This window comes from Mesoplodon densirostris, chromosome 6 (genome assembly GCF_025265405.1).
Source record: "Mesoplodon densirostris isolate mMesDen1 chromosome 6, mMesDen1 primary haplotype, whole genome shotgun sequence".
Lineage (NCBI taxonomy): Eukaryota > Metazoa > Chordata > Mammalia > Artiodactyla > Ziphiidae > Mesoplodon > Mesoplodon densirostris.
This window is the reverse complement of record NC_082666.1, coordinates 124,000,683-124,016,988: the sequence shown is the minus strand read 5'-3', so window position 1 is coordinate 124,016,988 and position 16,306 is coordinate 124,000,683. Positions and strand designations below refer to the sequence as shown.

The 16,306-nt window shown below is 47.1% G+C and overlaps 1 protein-coding gene across 3 annotated transcripts in view; it reads right to left on the bottom strand.

Moving 5' to 3' along the window:
* The window catches only part of EPHX2 (epoxide hydrolase 2), a 60,013-nt gene that overhangs the window by 27,354 nt on the left and 16,353 nt on the right, over window positions 1-16,306 (bottom strand). For 2 of the 3 annotated variants that reach the window (XM_060101397.1, XM_060101398.1), the window contains exons 3-10: window positions 16,027-16,186; window positions 14,830-15,020; window positions 13,293-13,415; window positions 9,426-9,500; window positions 5,856-5,951; window positions 5,255-5,333; window positions 3,855-3,889; window positions 1,866-1,892 (exon numbers count right to left, since the gene is read on the bottom strand). In XM_060101397.1, the coding sequence (XP_059957380.1) occupies window positions 1,866-1,892; window positions 3,855-3,889; window positions 5,255-5,333; window positions 5,856-5,951; window positions 9,426-9,500; window positions 13,293-13,415; window positions 14,830-15,020; window positions 16,027-16,186 (786 nt within the window). Of the gene's footprint in view, window positions 1-1,865; window positions 1,893-3,854; window positions 3,890-5,254; window positions 5,334-5,855; window positions 5,952-9,082; window positions 9,222-9,425; window positions 9,501-13,292; window positions 13,416-14,829; window positions 15,021-16,026; window positions 16,187-16,306 lie in introns of those variants that run through there. The other variant, XM_060101399.1, reaches the window with a different exon arrangement.

The following is a 16,306-nucleotide window of genomic DNA, read 5'->3' as shown; positions in this document are numbered from 1 at the left end:
CCGCTTCTCACAATGGTTTATATCAGGTGTCTCCCTAACGACCTTCCTAAGCCCCTCCAGTGGCTTCTTCCCTGCTACGCCCAAGTCCACTGAAACTTCTCTCTTAAAGGCTACTAATCACTAATAATTTTTTTTCCCCTCTTGGTTCTCATTCTTCCGATTGTTCTGCAGTGTGAGTGAAAAAAATGCTGCCTGGCATATCAGTAAACAAAGGATGTTGCAGCCATCAAGTCACTGCAGTCACCCCGATGGTGAACCCTGAGGGAACTCAGGATGGAGACAAACAGGCTGCCCACTGCCAAGCCCTCGGTCACGGCAGCCACCTTCAATGGGGCACCCGGAGGGGATTCAGGATGGAGAAAAGCAGGATGCCGGCCCCAGCTAGCAGAGGTGCGTGTCGAAGGAATGATTTCTGTGAGCCCAGACCCTTGCACCTTCCGATACACAGAAAAATGCTAAATTCCTTCACTTGAGATACCTCGTTTTCTTTAATTAAGAGCAATCTTTTGATGTTCCGACTACCTAGTCTTTGTTGCAGAAACTACTATATATCCTGCCTCCTCTCTTACCTCTCTGGAAGCGGTCTCAGAGCTGTCTGAGATGCTGTATCGGACTTACGTCCCCAGTCCACCAAATAAAACACAATTCTCAACCTTTAGGTTGTGCTTTTTTTTTGCCAACAGCAGCATGAGGCCTTTCCTGTGAAACGTTCTTCCCTGGGCTTCTGTGACACTGTGCTTTCCAGACTCTTCTTACTTCTCCGAGTCTACTACTCCCTCTCTACCTCTCACCTGGGACTATTCCACGGCTCAGCCTTCAGGCCTGGCGTTGGGGAGTTCATCTCCTCCAAAGGCTTCAGGCACCACGTCCAGGTGGCAAATGACCACCTCATCTGGTCACCCAGGTCATCCAGGGTGGCCCAGTCTCCTTCCCACATATCCTAGTCATGACTGGGCCGGGGACGGACACCTGACCCAGCTGGCCAGCAATCACAGAGACTCCCTCTCAACCATCAGAATAAGAGACGTTCCCAGCCAGTTGGAAATGTTCTAGAAAAAGTCAGGAGTGGGGTGGCCACACTGGGTCTTAGCTATCCCCATCACATTCAAAAGTCCCAAAGCCAGTTCCACAGGACTGAGAATCTGCAGAGGATGGGACATGACGTTGTTACCGCACGTCCTACACCAGGCCCTGCTGTAGATCTGGAACTCCTTCGTCATCTCAGTTGCTTCTTTCAATGCACACCCAGTGAACAGGAGAAAGATCCCACTGCTTTGAGGTTCTCTCTTGGCCCGCCCTGCACTGTCACTGTCCTGGCTGGGCCCTCAGCCATGCTGCGGTGTCTCCCTTCTGCCACGTGACCTGACTGAGGATGGCAGAGGATGTTCCTGAGTCTCAGAACTGAGAGCGTGTGTGCCCTGCAGCAGCGTATTCCCAGATGACCACTGTTGTTGATCATTTTCATTGAGTCTGACATTCCAAACCATGTTAAACGAAGACATTCGATTTTAAATATTTCAAAAGGGATGGAAGTTTTCAGACTTCCATCTGGGAAATATTAGCCTATCGGATGTTTCCCAGACTTCTTCAGCTGGCACTAAGGCTCTTCATCTGGCTTAAAGCCAACAGAGACATTCTACCCCCTGGAAGATGCTTTTCATGAAACAAGAACCAAACCAATCTCACCTCTATATTCTCCAAACCTGTCTTTATAATCCCTTCCGACCCACCACCCCACCTTCCCCCTCCCATACCGCTCCCTTGAGGGCTCTACCAGCTGACACCTTCAAAGGTTACAGCTTTTCTTTAATTGCCCAGTTCCAAACAGAATTCTCCAAAGAGATCAGTTCAAAATAATTACTTACCAACTTATCCAGGAAGGTGACCATGTCCTAAGAAAGAAAACACACACACAAAATCAGAACTGTATCCATCACCTCAGTGGCTTTGAGGTTAGAATTACTGTGTTTGCCTTGGTTACAGTCTGAATTGTGTCCCCCACCTTCCCCCCTGCGAAATTCATATGCTGAAGCCCAAACCCTAACCCCTGGTACTTCAGAATGTGACTCTATTTGGAGATCCAACATAAGACAGAAGATTTGGACACAGACACTTACAGATGAAAGACCATGTGGAGACAAAAGCAGCAGATGGTCATCTGTTGATACAAGCCTCACATGAAACCCTGCTGATACCCTGATCTTGAACTTCCAGCCTCCAGAATGGTGAGAGGTAAATTCCTGTTGTTTAGGCCACTCAGTCTATACTGCTTTCCCATGGCAGCCCCAGCAAACTAACACCACGTTCAATCACTTCACACTAGCTTTTTAGTTATCTCCCTTCCCCTTCCAGCGTCCTCTTATAACCACACAGACTCCCAACAGACCCAGTGAATTATTCAGGGTAGGTCAGTACACATCCCTAACTGAAATGGACCATTCTCAATGTAAGACAGAAATCATGGCTTCTTCCCTGGAAGGAGAAAGCGGAAGAAAACTGCCCTGGAGAGGTCTGGCTGCTTGCCTCGCCCCAGGATGGTCAGCTCCTGTTCCCCGTCCCCCAACAGACGTGGACACCTGGCCACATGGCCGGCAACCACGGAGTCTGAAAAAGGTGTATGAGATGCTGAGGGAGTGTCTCCACACGCAGTTATGTTCTGAGATTCTGGGCGTGGGAGGAAGGGTCACCTAGAATCAGGGCCGGCACGGTTGTATGGGCCACATGTGAATGAGCAGGTAGGGGAATTTAGCTGAGGGTTTCCCAGAAACCCTATAACATGCCAAGTGGCAGCACCCATGAGGCTCCCGATGAGGAACCAACAGACTGTCTGATGTAAGAGGGCCTCTAAGGGATGAAGGGTGCAGAATTGTGGTCCAGCTACAGTGGTTGAGGTGAGCTGGAACCCCCATCAGTGAGAGAAGCGATTAAGGAGGAATGGGGGAAATTAAATAGGTGCAGGGACGCCTTTACCTTCTCCTTCTAGGACCCCCAGCGGATGTTGTCCAAACCACTCCCTCAGCACTGCAGTTTTATTCATAGCATCTCTCTGCTTTCTTCCTTCTTTATTATTCCTTTAACTTTGGGGTTCTCAGACTGCCTCCTCAGACTTGTCCGAGCACGGACAAGTCCCATGCTCCCCTTATGAGACATCAAGCCTGCATGTGGGGCCTGATGGGGTGCTCCAGGCAGAGGTGTGACCCTCCTAGATGAAGGCTTTCTGTAATTTTAGCATAATCACTGGCATCGCCAGTTTTCTGGCCAAGCAGGAGGCTGTTTCTTCCTCTCGGTCCCTCCAGCCTTTGCTTTTGCTCCAGGGCTGATGGAGGTTTGGGTGACAGTCTCTCCTCACCTCAGCCTTGGCCTTCCCCTGCAAGCTCTAAGATGAGGGTCCCTGTCCCCAATGGTGCGTATGCCTGTCTTAGAACAGGAACGCCTCTGCAGTCCCCAGTCCGCGCACTAACTCCCTGGGTCTGGCCAACAATGTGTTTACCACAATAAAGTGATTTTTTAAATTCTCAGAATGGAAAGGTGATATGGTGGGGTAGCTAAGAGCAGGAGCATGGGAGCTACTGCAGGGTTTAAACCTGGCTCTACAAGCTGTTGGCCTCAGGCAATTACTTAACCTCCCCATGACTCAGTTTCCTCTTCCATCAAATACTTAGAAAAGTACTTGATATACAGTCAACGTTGGCTATTATTTCAAAATACTTTGACTTTCAGAAAGAATTTTTACCCAAATGTTGTGAAATGCTGCTTTCCTAGGATTTAAATGAACACCCACACTTCTGTCTTATATCAGTGAAAACACAAGGATGGAGAAGAAGTTACAGATGTTACCCAAAGGTCCTTCTTACGTTGCATAACACTTCCATGGAATATTCTTCTATTTCTGCAATTAAAAATAAAAGAAATACACTTAATTTGCATGTTTAAAAATTACCAGCAAACTAAAAGAGCCCCTTTGGCAAAAAAAAAAAATCTTATTAAATTCTTAGGTTGATATAGTCTGCTTGTTTACTTTTGTTGTTGTTGCCTGTGCTTTTGGCGTCATATCCATGAAACCATTGCTAATACCAACATCATGAAGCTTTTCCACTATGTTTTCATTTAGGAATTTTAGTGTCAGGTCTTCAGTTTAAGCCTTTAATCCACTTTGAGTGGTTTTTTGTGGATGGTGTAAGATAAGGGTACAATTTCATTATTTTACATATGGATATTCAGTTTTTACAACACTATTTGTTGAACAGACTGTCCTTTCCCCATTGAGTGGCCTTGGCACCCTTGTTGAAGGTCATCTGACCAGATACACAAGGGTTCATTTCTGGACTCTCTATTCCATTGATGTATATGTCTGTCTTTATACCAATACCATACTGTATTGATTACTGTAGCCTTGTAATATATTTTGAAACCAAGAAGTATGAGTCCTCCAGCTTTGTTCTTTCTTAAGATTGATTTGACTATTTGTAGTCTTTTGTGGATCCATATGAATTGTAGAATTGTTTTTTCTATTTTTGTAAAAAATGTCATTGGGATTTTGATAGGGATTGCATTGACTCTGTAGATTGCTTTGGGCAGTATGGACATTTTACCAATAATAGCAATTCCAGAAAAGAGAAAGAAAGAAAAACAGAGAAAACAGAAGAAAAAATTTTCAAAGAAATAATTCAAGAAAATTTCCAAGAACTGAAAGTTAAATGTACCCAGAAAAGTAGACGAAAAAAGACCCATATCATAGCACAATATCATAACATTTTAGAACACAACAGATAAAGATCCTAAAAGTCTCAAGGGTAAGGAAAAAAGGTAACATGGCACTGGAATGCTGTATAGCAACAAGGGAAGCTAGAAAATACTAGGACAAAGGCTTCATAATTTTAAGGGAAAATAATTTGTTACTTAAAATCTACTGCCAAATGATCTGAAGTTTATACACAAATGATCTGAAATGTACATATATGCATTCCAAATCATTGCACTTGGCTTTAGAATTAATGTTATATATCAGCTTCGACAACAGTTAACATGTAAATTATGTTTTTGTTTTAAAAAAAAGAGTCATAATTAGGGTATGACCATAAGTCCCAGTTTGTCCAGGACAGTTTTAGTTTATGTGTTATTATTAATAGTTTCTCTTTTAATAGTGTTGTAGTTGCCTGCTCTGACCTGGGACCAGGGGAAGACAGTGCAGCTGGAGAGCTCAGACAGTCAGAAGGCATGACCAACACCAACAGCTGTAAAACAGCTAACCCACCAGAAGCAGCAGATGACCCTCCATAGCCTTTCATGTCCACCGCTAGTACCCGGAAGCCCGCCTGGGCCAGAGCAGGGATCTAGAAAAGAAACAATTCAGACCCTCTCCAGTGTGGGCTCATCAGTGTTTTGCTGACGCCACCTCTTTGCTTCCTTCTATCTCCCTGTTATTGTAAATGGTTCAATTCAAAGTGCCACATGGCACTACCTGGTGTCCTCACCATGGGGCTGGCATGAGCCCACCTGGCCGCCATGGATGGTCGTAGGGTTTGTGCACTGCACCTAATGCCACACCTGACAGAGTACCTTTCCTAGCAAAGACCTTGCAGATTTCTATATTCATTACAGAGATCTCCCAGCAGGTGGCATAAAGCATCTTGAGGAAGTATGCTTTTTTTAATCTGCAGAGGTGGGCTAGCACAGATCTGAGCTCTGGAGCAATCTCTGGCCCCAACATTTCAGAGATATCGTGGTCATACTTGGGAGACGATGCTCCACGGTAAGGTGTCCGCTTCTTAATGATATTCCAGGCTGGCTCACACCATCTAGACTCTTCTCTCCCCTCACCCTGACTGGGGCGTACTTCCCCCAGTTTCCCTTACCTGGTACCTCCAAGAGAACCAGCTCTCCGGAAATCCATGGCAGAGGCATACGGCAGGGCCAGAGCCCAGCTCCACAAAATGCAGACACATCCCAGGCTGTAGAAGAGAGAGGTGAGCGGGGAGTGACCTTAGTGCAGGCCGGGGTAACCAGGCACCTCTTCGGCAGATCGCCCCGGGCCATTTCAATATGTTGCCAGATCGCGCCTGACCCAGCTTTCTCAGCTAAAAACCCACCAATGTTAGAAGAAAATGTCTGAGAAGAGACAAGTGATCAAACTGTGCAATAAAAACAGGCAGTTTCACTGGAACAAGAAGAGCCTGAAAAGAAGATCATAATGTTGGAAAACAAAACAACTTGGCCTTCCTCCCCAAAAGGCCCTCATCCTGTCAGAGTTTCTGCTGTCATTTGACCTGTTTTCCATATTTTAAACCGGGGGCTGATTTTGTACAGGGCATGGTATTCACATGAAGGTGCGGAATACCATGACTATTTCATTAAAAGCTGTTTATCTCTTGAACATGAACATTTTTTCCAGCTTTGCTATACTTCTGGTCCTTTGTGGGCTACATGGGTATGGCCAAGACTGTCGGGGCCGAATATCCACCTTCTTCTCTTCTCCTTGGTTCCTGCTGGTATTTTCCAGGCCTCCCCCAACCGTCCTGCAGTGGGTGTGGCCGTGTGACTGGCCAGTGGCATATGAGCAGAAGAAATGTGTGCTCCATCTGGGCCGTAAACCTCCCGCGCACCTGGTTCTCCCTCTCTTTTCCTATCTGCACCTGAATGGACTGGGCCTTGAGGAAGGAAGAACCTGCAGAAAGAAGGAGACTGGGTGCTTGAATGACTGTGAGGAGAGAGCCTACTCCCAGTCCACATGGGATTGTGCTGCAAGCCAGAAACAAACTTGGAGTCAAGCCACTGAAAGTGTGGGGCTATTTGTTACAGCACTGAGCCTACTCTGACTATTACAGGGGGGTCTAAGCCAAAGAACTAAAGCAATATATAGTCAAAGTACCCCCTATTTTCCCCCAAAAGTACTTTATCTCTAACTTCCTAGTGGAAACAAATGAGAAAAATAAGCTTTACTTTATAGAAATCCACTTGGAACAACTCTATTTCGCTGCATCTCACACTACTCCAAGCTGGCGTTCCAAACCGGAAGTTTCATTCACAATTCCCAATGAGCTATTTTGCTCAAGAAAACGTCGGGCTGACATTTCACAAACCCTTTCTTGGACTACAGTCTTTTTTTTTTTTAATCAGAATATGTTCTCTAGTCTTCCCTTTAGTACTTGGCCAAAGGAGGGACTTGAACTTTATTTATTTATTTATTTTTTGCGGTACGCGGGCCTCTCACTGCTGTGGCCTCTCCCGCCGCATAGCACAGGCTCCAGATGCGCAGGCTCAGCGGCCATGGCTCACGGGCCCAGCCGCTCCGTGGCATGTGGGATCTTCCCGGACCAGAGCACGAACCCGTGTCCCCTGCATCGGCAGGTGGACTCTCAACCACTGCGCCACCAGGGAAGCCTGGACTTGAACTTTAAATTCTATGCTCCTTTATACTGAAAATTGTGATAGTTCTGATGTCCAATCAAATGATCCTAATCCGCCTCCATCCTCAATGGATCTTAACTAGAAGGCTCGCGCGTGCTGCTACATACTTGATTCAGCTGAGTAGCTCAGCAAACACATGCACTTTCCCATCCTTTGAACAGTGTGTTCTAAAATTGCCATTAAGCCAGAAAACGGAAAAGATCTATTATCAATGTATTTTGAGTTGCATTAGCATCAAGGTAATATAGCACTCTCAGAGCCTGGGCTCCTCAGAGGCCACTGCCGCAGCCCTTTAGTTTTGGGGTGAGGGCAGAGGAAGTGGTTAGGCAGCTCTGATCACACTCCTTCAAGGTCAAATGGGGAATCTACTAAACTGGCTGGATATGCAAGCATCAGGAGGATTATGAGAGTAACCCTGTCTGTAGGGTTGGAGATGCGGGGTCACAGCCCAGACAGACCCCAGCCCCAGGCAAAGAGCCCCTTACTTGGCATCAGTATTAGAGACGAGGTCTGAAGGGAGCTTGTGAAACCTTATGAAACCAGTCCAGGGGCACCCAGGGTTATAAGAGCAGCCACATTGACCAGAAAAGACCTTTCTCGCTATCCAAATCCCAGTCATCCTCTGATGCTCACTTCACCACTGAAATCTCATCCCCCGCAATTACAGTCACTTTCTCCACCCCCTACAGAGCCCATTCTGAGCGCTTGAGCCACTGCCTTTAGGGTTACATCCTGTGATGTAACTGCAGGGAATGTTACCTCGGCAGAATGCAGACCGTACAATCCTTGAGGTCACAGAAGACCTCCATTGATCTAGGTATTTCTCTCTGTGCCTAGCAAATAGCAAATGCTCACTGAACATCCATGGGGCTCTCCTCCAGGGCAGCAGGTCCTCCCCAGGTCCCAGACCTGCACAGCTCAGGACACCAGCTCTCTTATTTATGAAGCACGAGGTACTACCTACCCCCGTGATCAACATGGGGTATTTCAATTAATCCTTACAAGAACATTGAGGGGAGGTATTATCGCCATCTCATTATAAAGCTGTGTACACTGGGGTCCAAAATGATAAGAAATGTGCCCACATTTGCCAACTTAGTAAGTGCCAAAGCCAGGATTCAAACTGGTTCCATCTGGCTCCAAAGCAACTGTTGAGTTTTGTTTTGCTTGTGAGCTAACCCGTAGCTCTGGGTCCTGTTGTAGTTAAATGGCCACAGTGACAAATGAAGAAAGATCCCAAAGTGAACCTGAAAAGATGTTTTAAAGCCCTGCTCTGTATCCCGGCTGGGTCAGGAGTCAGGGCCCCTCTGCACGTGGCCTTGGTCTTGCTGCAGCCCTGACCGCTGGGCTAATGACTGGCCATTTCCCTCTCTGTATCTGGTGCCTCCCTGCATCCTTCCTGTCTGGCCCGTACCTGACACAAAGGAAGGGCCGATAATACCCGCTGGATGAAATAACGAAATAAAGTGCTAGACACGCAGGCTGTGGGGACGGAGCAAGACCCCACGTGGCCTGTTGTTCCGTGGGAATCTGACCACATTGGTCCACGTCTGCTATTGATTTTTTAAATTTAGCTTTTTAAATTTTTATTTATTTATTTTATTTTTGGCTGTGTTGGGTCTTCATTTCTGTGCGAGGGCTTAGTTGTGGCGAACGGGGGTCACTCTTCATCGCGGTGCGTGGGCCTCTCACTGTTGCGGCCTCTCTTGTTGCGGAGCACAAACTCCAGACGCAGGCTCAGTAGTTGTGGCTCACAGGCCTAGTTGCTCCGCAGCATGTGGGATCTTCCCAGACCAGGGCCCGAACCCGTGTCCCTGCATTGGCAGGCAGATTCTCAACCACTGCACCACCAGGGAAGCCCTGCTATTGATTTTTGAGGAATCATACTTGTGGCAGATACCATTTCCATATACATGGTGGATGTGTAGCTACCCTTGAGATTTCACAAACGTCTCACAAGTCGTTTTAGGGGGGCTGGTTAGAGAGACTCAGCCGCTGGTGAGAGAGCACTGACTCACCTTTATGGGCACGTACCCATGGCTCACGGTGCTTGGATCGCAGGGGATTGGTCGGGGGGCTGCAGTTTGGAGAAGCTGAAAGTAAGAGAGACACAGTGAGGGAGATGGCTCTGCTTCCTTCCACGAGAAGGCCTCAGAGTGAGTTCACAAAACTCCGTAAGACAGCCCCTGGGTCACCTTTTCCATGGCTTCCTGAGTCCTATGGGTGACTGACCAACCCAGCCCCCTCTCCTCTAGGGTCAGTGGAGTCCGGTGACTGCGTTCTGGCCAACAGGATGCAGACAAAGAGCATGGCCTATGCAACTAGAGATGATCATACTAAGTGAAGTAAGTCAGAAAGAGAAAGACAAATACCATATGTATGATATCACTTATATGTGGAATCTAAAATATGGCACAAATGAACCTACCTACAAAACAGAAACAGACTCACAGACATAGAGAACAACCTTGTGGTTGCCAAGGGGGAGGTGGGGAGGGAGAGGAATGGATTGGGAATTTGGGGTTAGTGGATGCAAACTATTACATTTAGAATGGATAAACAAAAAGGTCCTATTGTATGGCACAGGGAATGATATTCAATATCCTGTGATAAATCATAATGGAAAAGAATATAAAAAATGCATTAAAATAAAATTAAAAAAAGAAGAGCATGGCCTGACCACCAGAGCTGTGAAAATCCCTACGTGATTCTCTATATTCTTTTCCCCCTTTTCATCTGGTGTTCAGCGTGACCTCGGAAACCACCAATAGAAGACAGGGGTTCTCCATCAACCTGGGTCCTAGAATGGCTGTGAGGCAAGCCCCTGGCCACCACCCACTGAATTTCACATCTGCGAGGAATAAACACCACTTGCTCCCAAACCCAGAGATTTTGGACTTTAATGAATATAATTCTTCTCTAGGGCAGTTCCTCAAGTGGTCACCCAGGCTCATGCTGGACACAGCCAGGAATGCCAAGTTCACAGAGCAGTCATCCCATCTTTACATGACCCTGTTGAAGGGTTTCTTCTTCAAGTTGGCCAAAATCGAACTCTCCGGGCCGTGTATGGGTCAGCTCGGGTAGCCACAACACAGACTGGGGTGCTTAAACAACAGACATTTATTTTCTCACAGCTCTGGAAGCTGGAAGTCCAAGAAGGTGTTGGCAGGGCTGGTTCTTCCCGAGGCCTCTCTCCTTGACTTGTAGACGGCCGTCTTCTCCCTGTATCCTCACATGGCCTTCCCTCCGTGTGTGTCTGTGTCTTAATCTCCTCTTCTTATAGGGACACCAGTCTTAATGGATTAGGGTCCATCCTTATGACCTCATTTTACCTTAAATACCTCTTTAAAGATCCAATCTCCAAATACAGTCACATTGTGAGGTCCTGGGGGTGAGGGTTTCAGCGTATGGATTTGGTGGGGGGGACGCAATTCAGCTGATGAAAGCCTTCTGCCTGCTGGCCCCAGTTCTGTCCTCTGGAGCCCCAGGGGGGTCAGGTTACCCATCTTTGTCCATCTCGGTAAACAGGAAAATTCCTGAGCAAAGATCCTTAAGAAGCTTCCGTAATGTATTCGTGTCGGTTTCCTTGAGACAGAATTGACAAAGGACAGGATGCTGAGCACATATAAGTGGGCCTTTTGTGAACAGCATCATGTTGGTGACTCCCACCGTTTGGTTTCTCATCTTTCTTAAAGGTGAGACCTAAGGAAGAAGCCATTCTCTTCCACTACCTGGTTTTCTGCCCTCTAAAATGGGGAGTAGACTATGGAATTCACCTACTTCGAAACACAGAAGCGTCTGCCTGGGCATCCTCAGAGGTTGAGATAGGTGGGCGCCCACCTCTGTGGCGTCTGGAGAGGACCCAGGGTGTGGCCCGTGGGGATGGGCAGCTGGGTGCCTCTGATGGCAGTGAAGGAGCCCAGACACCCACCAGGGCCAGCGTCCCCTGGGGTCCTTTATCTGATGTGTCCCCCGACTTCCTAGGTCACACACCAGGGGATGTCCCATTAGTTCCAGAGGTGGGGAGGGTGCGGGTTTCCTACTCTAATGATTCCGCCATGTGTTTGTCCAGTTTATAAAGCCCATTCATGACTGATTCCCAGAGCCTTCCTGAGAGACAAGAGGCGCTTCTCCTCTGTTTAAAAAGAAATGATTATCATTTTTCCTTATACCTTCCCCATACCCCTGAGGAAAAGATAGCTGGGACAATGGCTCACTTTCCCAATTTTACAGGACAGGTGTCTGTGGCTCAGAGGTAATGAGGGGAGGAACCTGGCAAGTGGAACCAGCAAGAGGATGCTCCGATTCCAAGTCTGGATGCTTTCTTCTCTGCTGCACAGGACCTCCAGGCTTGCAGAAAGACAAATCAAGCTTGGGTGACATGCTCTAAGGTTGCAGAGTCATTAGATATACGCTTTAATTTATTTGTTAAAGACGAGAAGTCAGCTGTTCCTGTTATGGGGGCAAAACTGTGTGCCCTCCAAATGTGTCTGTTGAGGTCCTAACCCCCAGGACCTCAGAATGTGACTCATATTTGGAGGTAAGGTCTTTAAAGAGGTGATGAACCTTAAATGAGGCCCCTGTAGTGGACCCACTGGAGACAGAATCCAATCTGACCGGTGTGTTTACAAGAAGAGACACATACAGGGGAAGGCTGTGTGAAGACACAGCGAGAAGGCTTCAGAAGAAACCAACCCTTGACAACTTGCTCTTAGACTTCTAGACTCCTAGAGAGATGGCTGTCTCAGCCACCAAGTCTGTGCTACTTTCTGGCAGCCGTAGGAAGCTCATATAGTTCCCTTTGAAAAAACAGTGGGACGCCTTTTACGTCAATCAAGCGTATGGGCTCCCGCACCTCCTTTCCCATCACACTGACACGTGCAAAGCATGGCCGACAAAAGCCCAGACTCAGTGGGATCAGTGATCTTAGGTAAAATTACAACAACAAAAGGTGCCTCAGCTCTGGCAGAGCAGGCTAATCCCACCATCCCCCAGGGGCATTATTATGGGCATCCCAGCCTCCCGGGCTCAGGACAGGTTTACTTAGGAGCCTCCCCTCTGGCTGCCAAGAGGTGTGACCCAGGTGGAGCTAAACCACTACATCTGAGTGCAAGCAGCATGACCAGGCAGAGCAGAGAAGGACTGGGGTCCCCCCACACACCCCAGGGGCAAACCCAGCAGCTACATTCTCAGTATTTCCTCTGAATGGGTGGCTTTGAAGGCCCCCCTCTAGTCTTGGTCCCCTGAGTCTGACCAGTATAGATTCTTTTTTTTTTAATTAGTTTCTGCTTTATAACAAAGTGAATCAGTTATACATACACACATGTTCCCATATCCCTTCCCTCTTGCGTCTCCCTCCCTCCAACCCTCCCTATCCCAGCCCTCCAGGCAGTCACAAAGCACCGCTTCCCACTAGCTATCTACCTTACGTTTGGTAGTGTATATATGTCCATGCCTCTCTCTCACTTTGTCCCAGCTTACCCTTCCCCCTCCCCATATCCTCAAGTCCATTCTCTAGTAGGTCTGTGTCTTTATTCCTGTCTTACTCCTAGGTTCTTCATGACATTTTTTTTCTTAAATTCCATATATATGTGTTAGCATACGGTATTTGTCTTTCTCTTTCTGACTTACTTCACTCTGTATGACAGACTCTAGGTATAGATTCTTGCTCTCAGAGTGTCCTTTCCCTGTTCACTGCAGAGAAGGAAACAGGAAGTTCTTCATGGACGTCACGCTGATTGCACAAAGGGTGACCGTCTCCCACCGAGGAGCTCCCTACTGGGAACCACACCGGGCGCAGCGAATGCCCTCACCTGTTTTGTCGCTTGCGTACCTAAACACAAATGAGCGGCAGGAAATCTGCCTCAGCGCGGACAGAAAGTTACCTGCACCCCGGTTACTTTCTCCAGCTCCCTCAGGGCAGTGTCAGTGTCACGGACGAGGATGGTGACCATCCCCAGGTCACGGGCCGGCTTCAGATTAACCCCGGAGTCATCCAAGAAAACCACCTGAATGCGAAGAGCATGGACACTAGCATCAGTTCTACCAAAGCAAAACTCATGCACAAGGGCCACCGGCCAGAAACACGTTAAAGTGAGAACAGTGGTTGAGATTAAGAATTAGTAGTCTCACAATAAGATGGATTGATTAGAGATTAAGAATTTTTTCTCTCCATGTAACTGTTTACTCTTAAAATTAAAAACATTTAATTACATAAGCATAAACATAAACACACACATGTTCCCTGAATTCTGAAACTGTAAAAAGATTAAAGAAGTATATAAAGTTATCAGGATGACATTAAAATTCATCTAGGAAAATCAAAATGTATGAATAGACCCCCCAAAAATGTCTGGAAAAGAACTATAATAAAGTCAGATAATAAAACAGAGAGTCGAGGAATAGACTCACATACAAATGAAAATTTCGTTTCTAATAAAAGTGTCATGCCCAATTGGTGAGGAAAAAGATTATTTAAAAGATTATTTAATTATTTCAACAGTTTGGGGGAAAACGTGGGTCCTTCCTTCCCTTATTCCCCAAATAAATTCTGAATAGATCAAAGATTTAAATGTCAAAAGAAATGATCCTTAAAGAAAAAAGAAAATCCTTAAAGTTGTCAAAGAAAGCATGGGGCAGTTATTTATAATCTTGGATTAGGGCAGGCCTGGATGTCTAAGCAGCTCATCCAACCTAAAAGCCATCAATGAAAAGACATTTATTTATATGCATACTAAAATTTAGAGCGCTGTTATAATGCTTAATCTGGGGGCTGAGAAGAGCAGAAGCAAAGTTTGAGAAGGAAAGAGTTCTGGGATTGAACAGGTAAGGATTTCCCTCTGACCAGCTTGTGGGTGAAGCAGGGTTAACAAGAAAGGGTCAGAAATGCCAGAGAAATGAATTCCATCTTGGTCCAAAGGCCTTTTTGGAGATTGGAGTAGGCAAACATAACAAAAACAACATTTTAGACTAGATAATCTAGAGACGGCATGAAGACAGAATTTAGGGGTGCGGGGATACCCTACAAGGAGATTCCTGCAGTATTGGAGCCCATTCCTGCCCAGCTTTTGGTGGGGTGACCCTGACTAGCCTGTGTCTTGGGAAAGTCTCCCAGGGTCTACGTTTCTTTTAGGTAAACTGAGGCAGCTGGTCTGGCAGCTTTCGACAATACCTGTTTTAACCAAGGTCCTGTAAGAGCCACGGAGAGGAGCCAGATGCCCACCTCCGGTAGAACTTTCTAGGTTGAAGGGGTGGGTAAAAGCCCTTCAGAAGTCCTGGCCTGGGAGAAGTGGCACCTGCCACTGGACATAGGACCACCCTGCCAGGTCCCAGGTGTCCCCCATCTGTTCACGCCTCCTCAATTTTCCTTGACTTCAGTATCTCTAGAACATTCGTTTCCACCGAAAGGCAGTGTCTAGGTACCTCACTGGGGCTGGCCTTCAAGACGTCCAGCACGAACTTGTAGATCTGAGGGTCAGGCTTGGCCATTCCGATCCTGCATGACTCAATCAGGAAATCGAAGTGCGGCCTGAGCTCACACATCATCTGGGCCAGGCTGCCTCTCTGGGTGCTGTCATCCAGCCAGACGTTGGTGAGGATACAGGTTGTAAATCCTGAGTGAGAAGGTACCAGTGAATAGACCAGCTAAAGAACTTTGCTCTGAGAAGCTCCGGGTAGCCCACAGGGGGCCCCAAGATGGGGCCAGGCGGGGTTCTGCTCACTTACATCCATCTCCTGATGTCTGGCTTCTAAACTGACGAGTTAGAAAAGCACCATCATTACCCATAAGCCCCTCCCAGCGCAGACGCTAGAGCCCCTAACGGTGTGCACCAAGGGCTTTCAGATGGGAACACTACATCCCTTCATTTCTTGCAATCGTAGAGCAAGAAGTTGTGACATTCGTCAGCTCATTTGATCAGAGTTTTGACATTCATCAGCCCATTCGATCCTCACACCTTTGGGGCAGGCAGGGCAGATCTTACCATCCCACTTTTACCAACAGGAAAATAGAAGCTCAGACAAATTATAAGCTGCCCAGAGCCGCAGAGTGCAGGCGGAGCTGAGGCAGGCCCTGAAGTCCACCTTTGGACCGTCACTCCAACCCTCCTCTCAGTCTACATTGCTGCAAACTCTGCTGGACCACGCTTCAAAACACCTGCCTTGGCAGAGGTGGTGTTCCCATTTCAAAACTAGAGAAACGTAAACAGAGACAGCATTATCCCCTGCCTAACCAGACAGGACAAGAACCAGGAGATGCTGGAAACAAGACAAGGAGAAGTCAATGGACAGACCCTTTCCATGTAATATGAGTGGGAAATATGGACCCATATTTGGACATAGGGATGTCCAAATACATGGACATAGGGATGTCTCAGCCACAACCAGGTAAGGCTGCTGCTAAGTGGGTAGGATGACCTCAAACATGCCTGTGACGAAGAGCTGGGCTCTGCCACTAAATAAATGCCTAGTCAAGGAAAATCAACTGAAGGAATTACTAATACATGTGAGTATAAATGTGCCTGTCATTGAATTCAATGCACATTTAGATGTATTCTGACCTGACCCTCCCAAGGGTTCTGGTGTGGTTGGGTCAGAGAACAGCCAGTATCAGATCCTTACCCTTCTTTTTGAGAGTGAGAGCTGCCTGAAGCATGGGGTTGTTGACCTTTCTTGCTGCAAGCGCCTTGCCAAAGATCTGATTTACAGAGAAATTCTCAGGGAGGCAGATTCCAGAGTCCTCAGAACATTTCCTGCAGTTTTCTTCCATGAATGGCATCCACTGTGAAAGTGAATTGATGAGGGATTGTCAACTGGTGAAACCACTTGGAAAAGCTTTGGGCAGCATTTACTGAATCTGAACACATGCATTCCCTGTGATCCAGCAATTCCACTCCTGGAC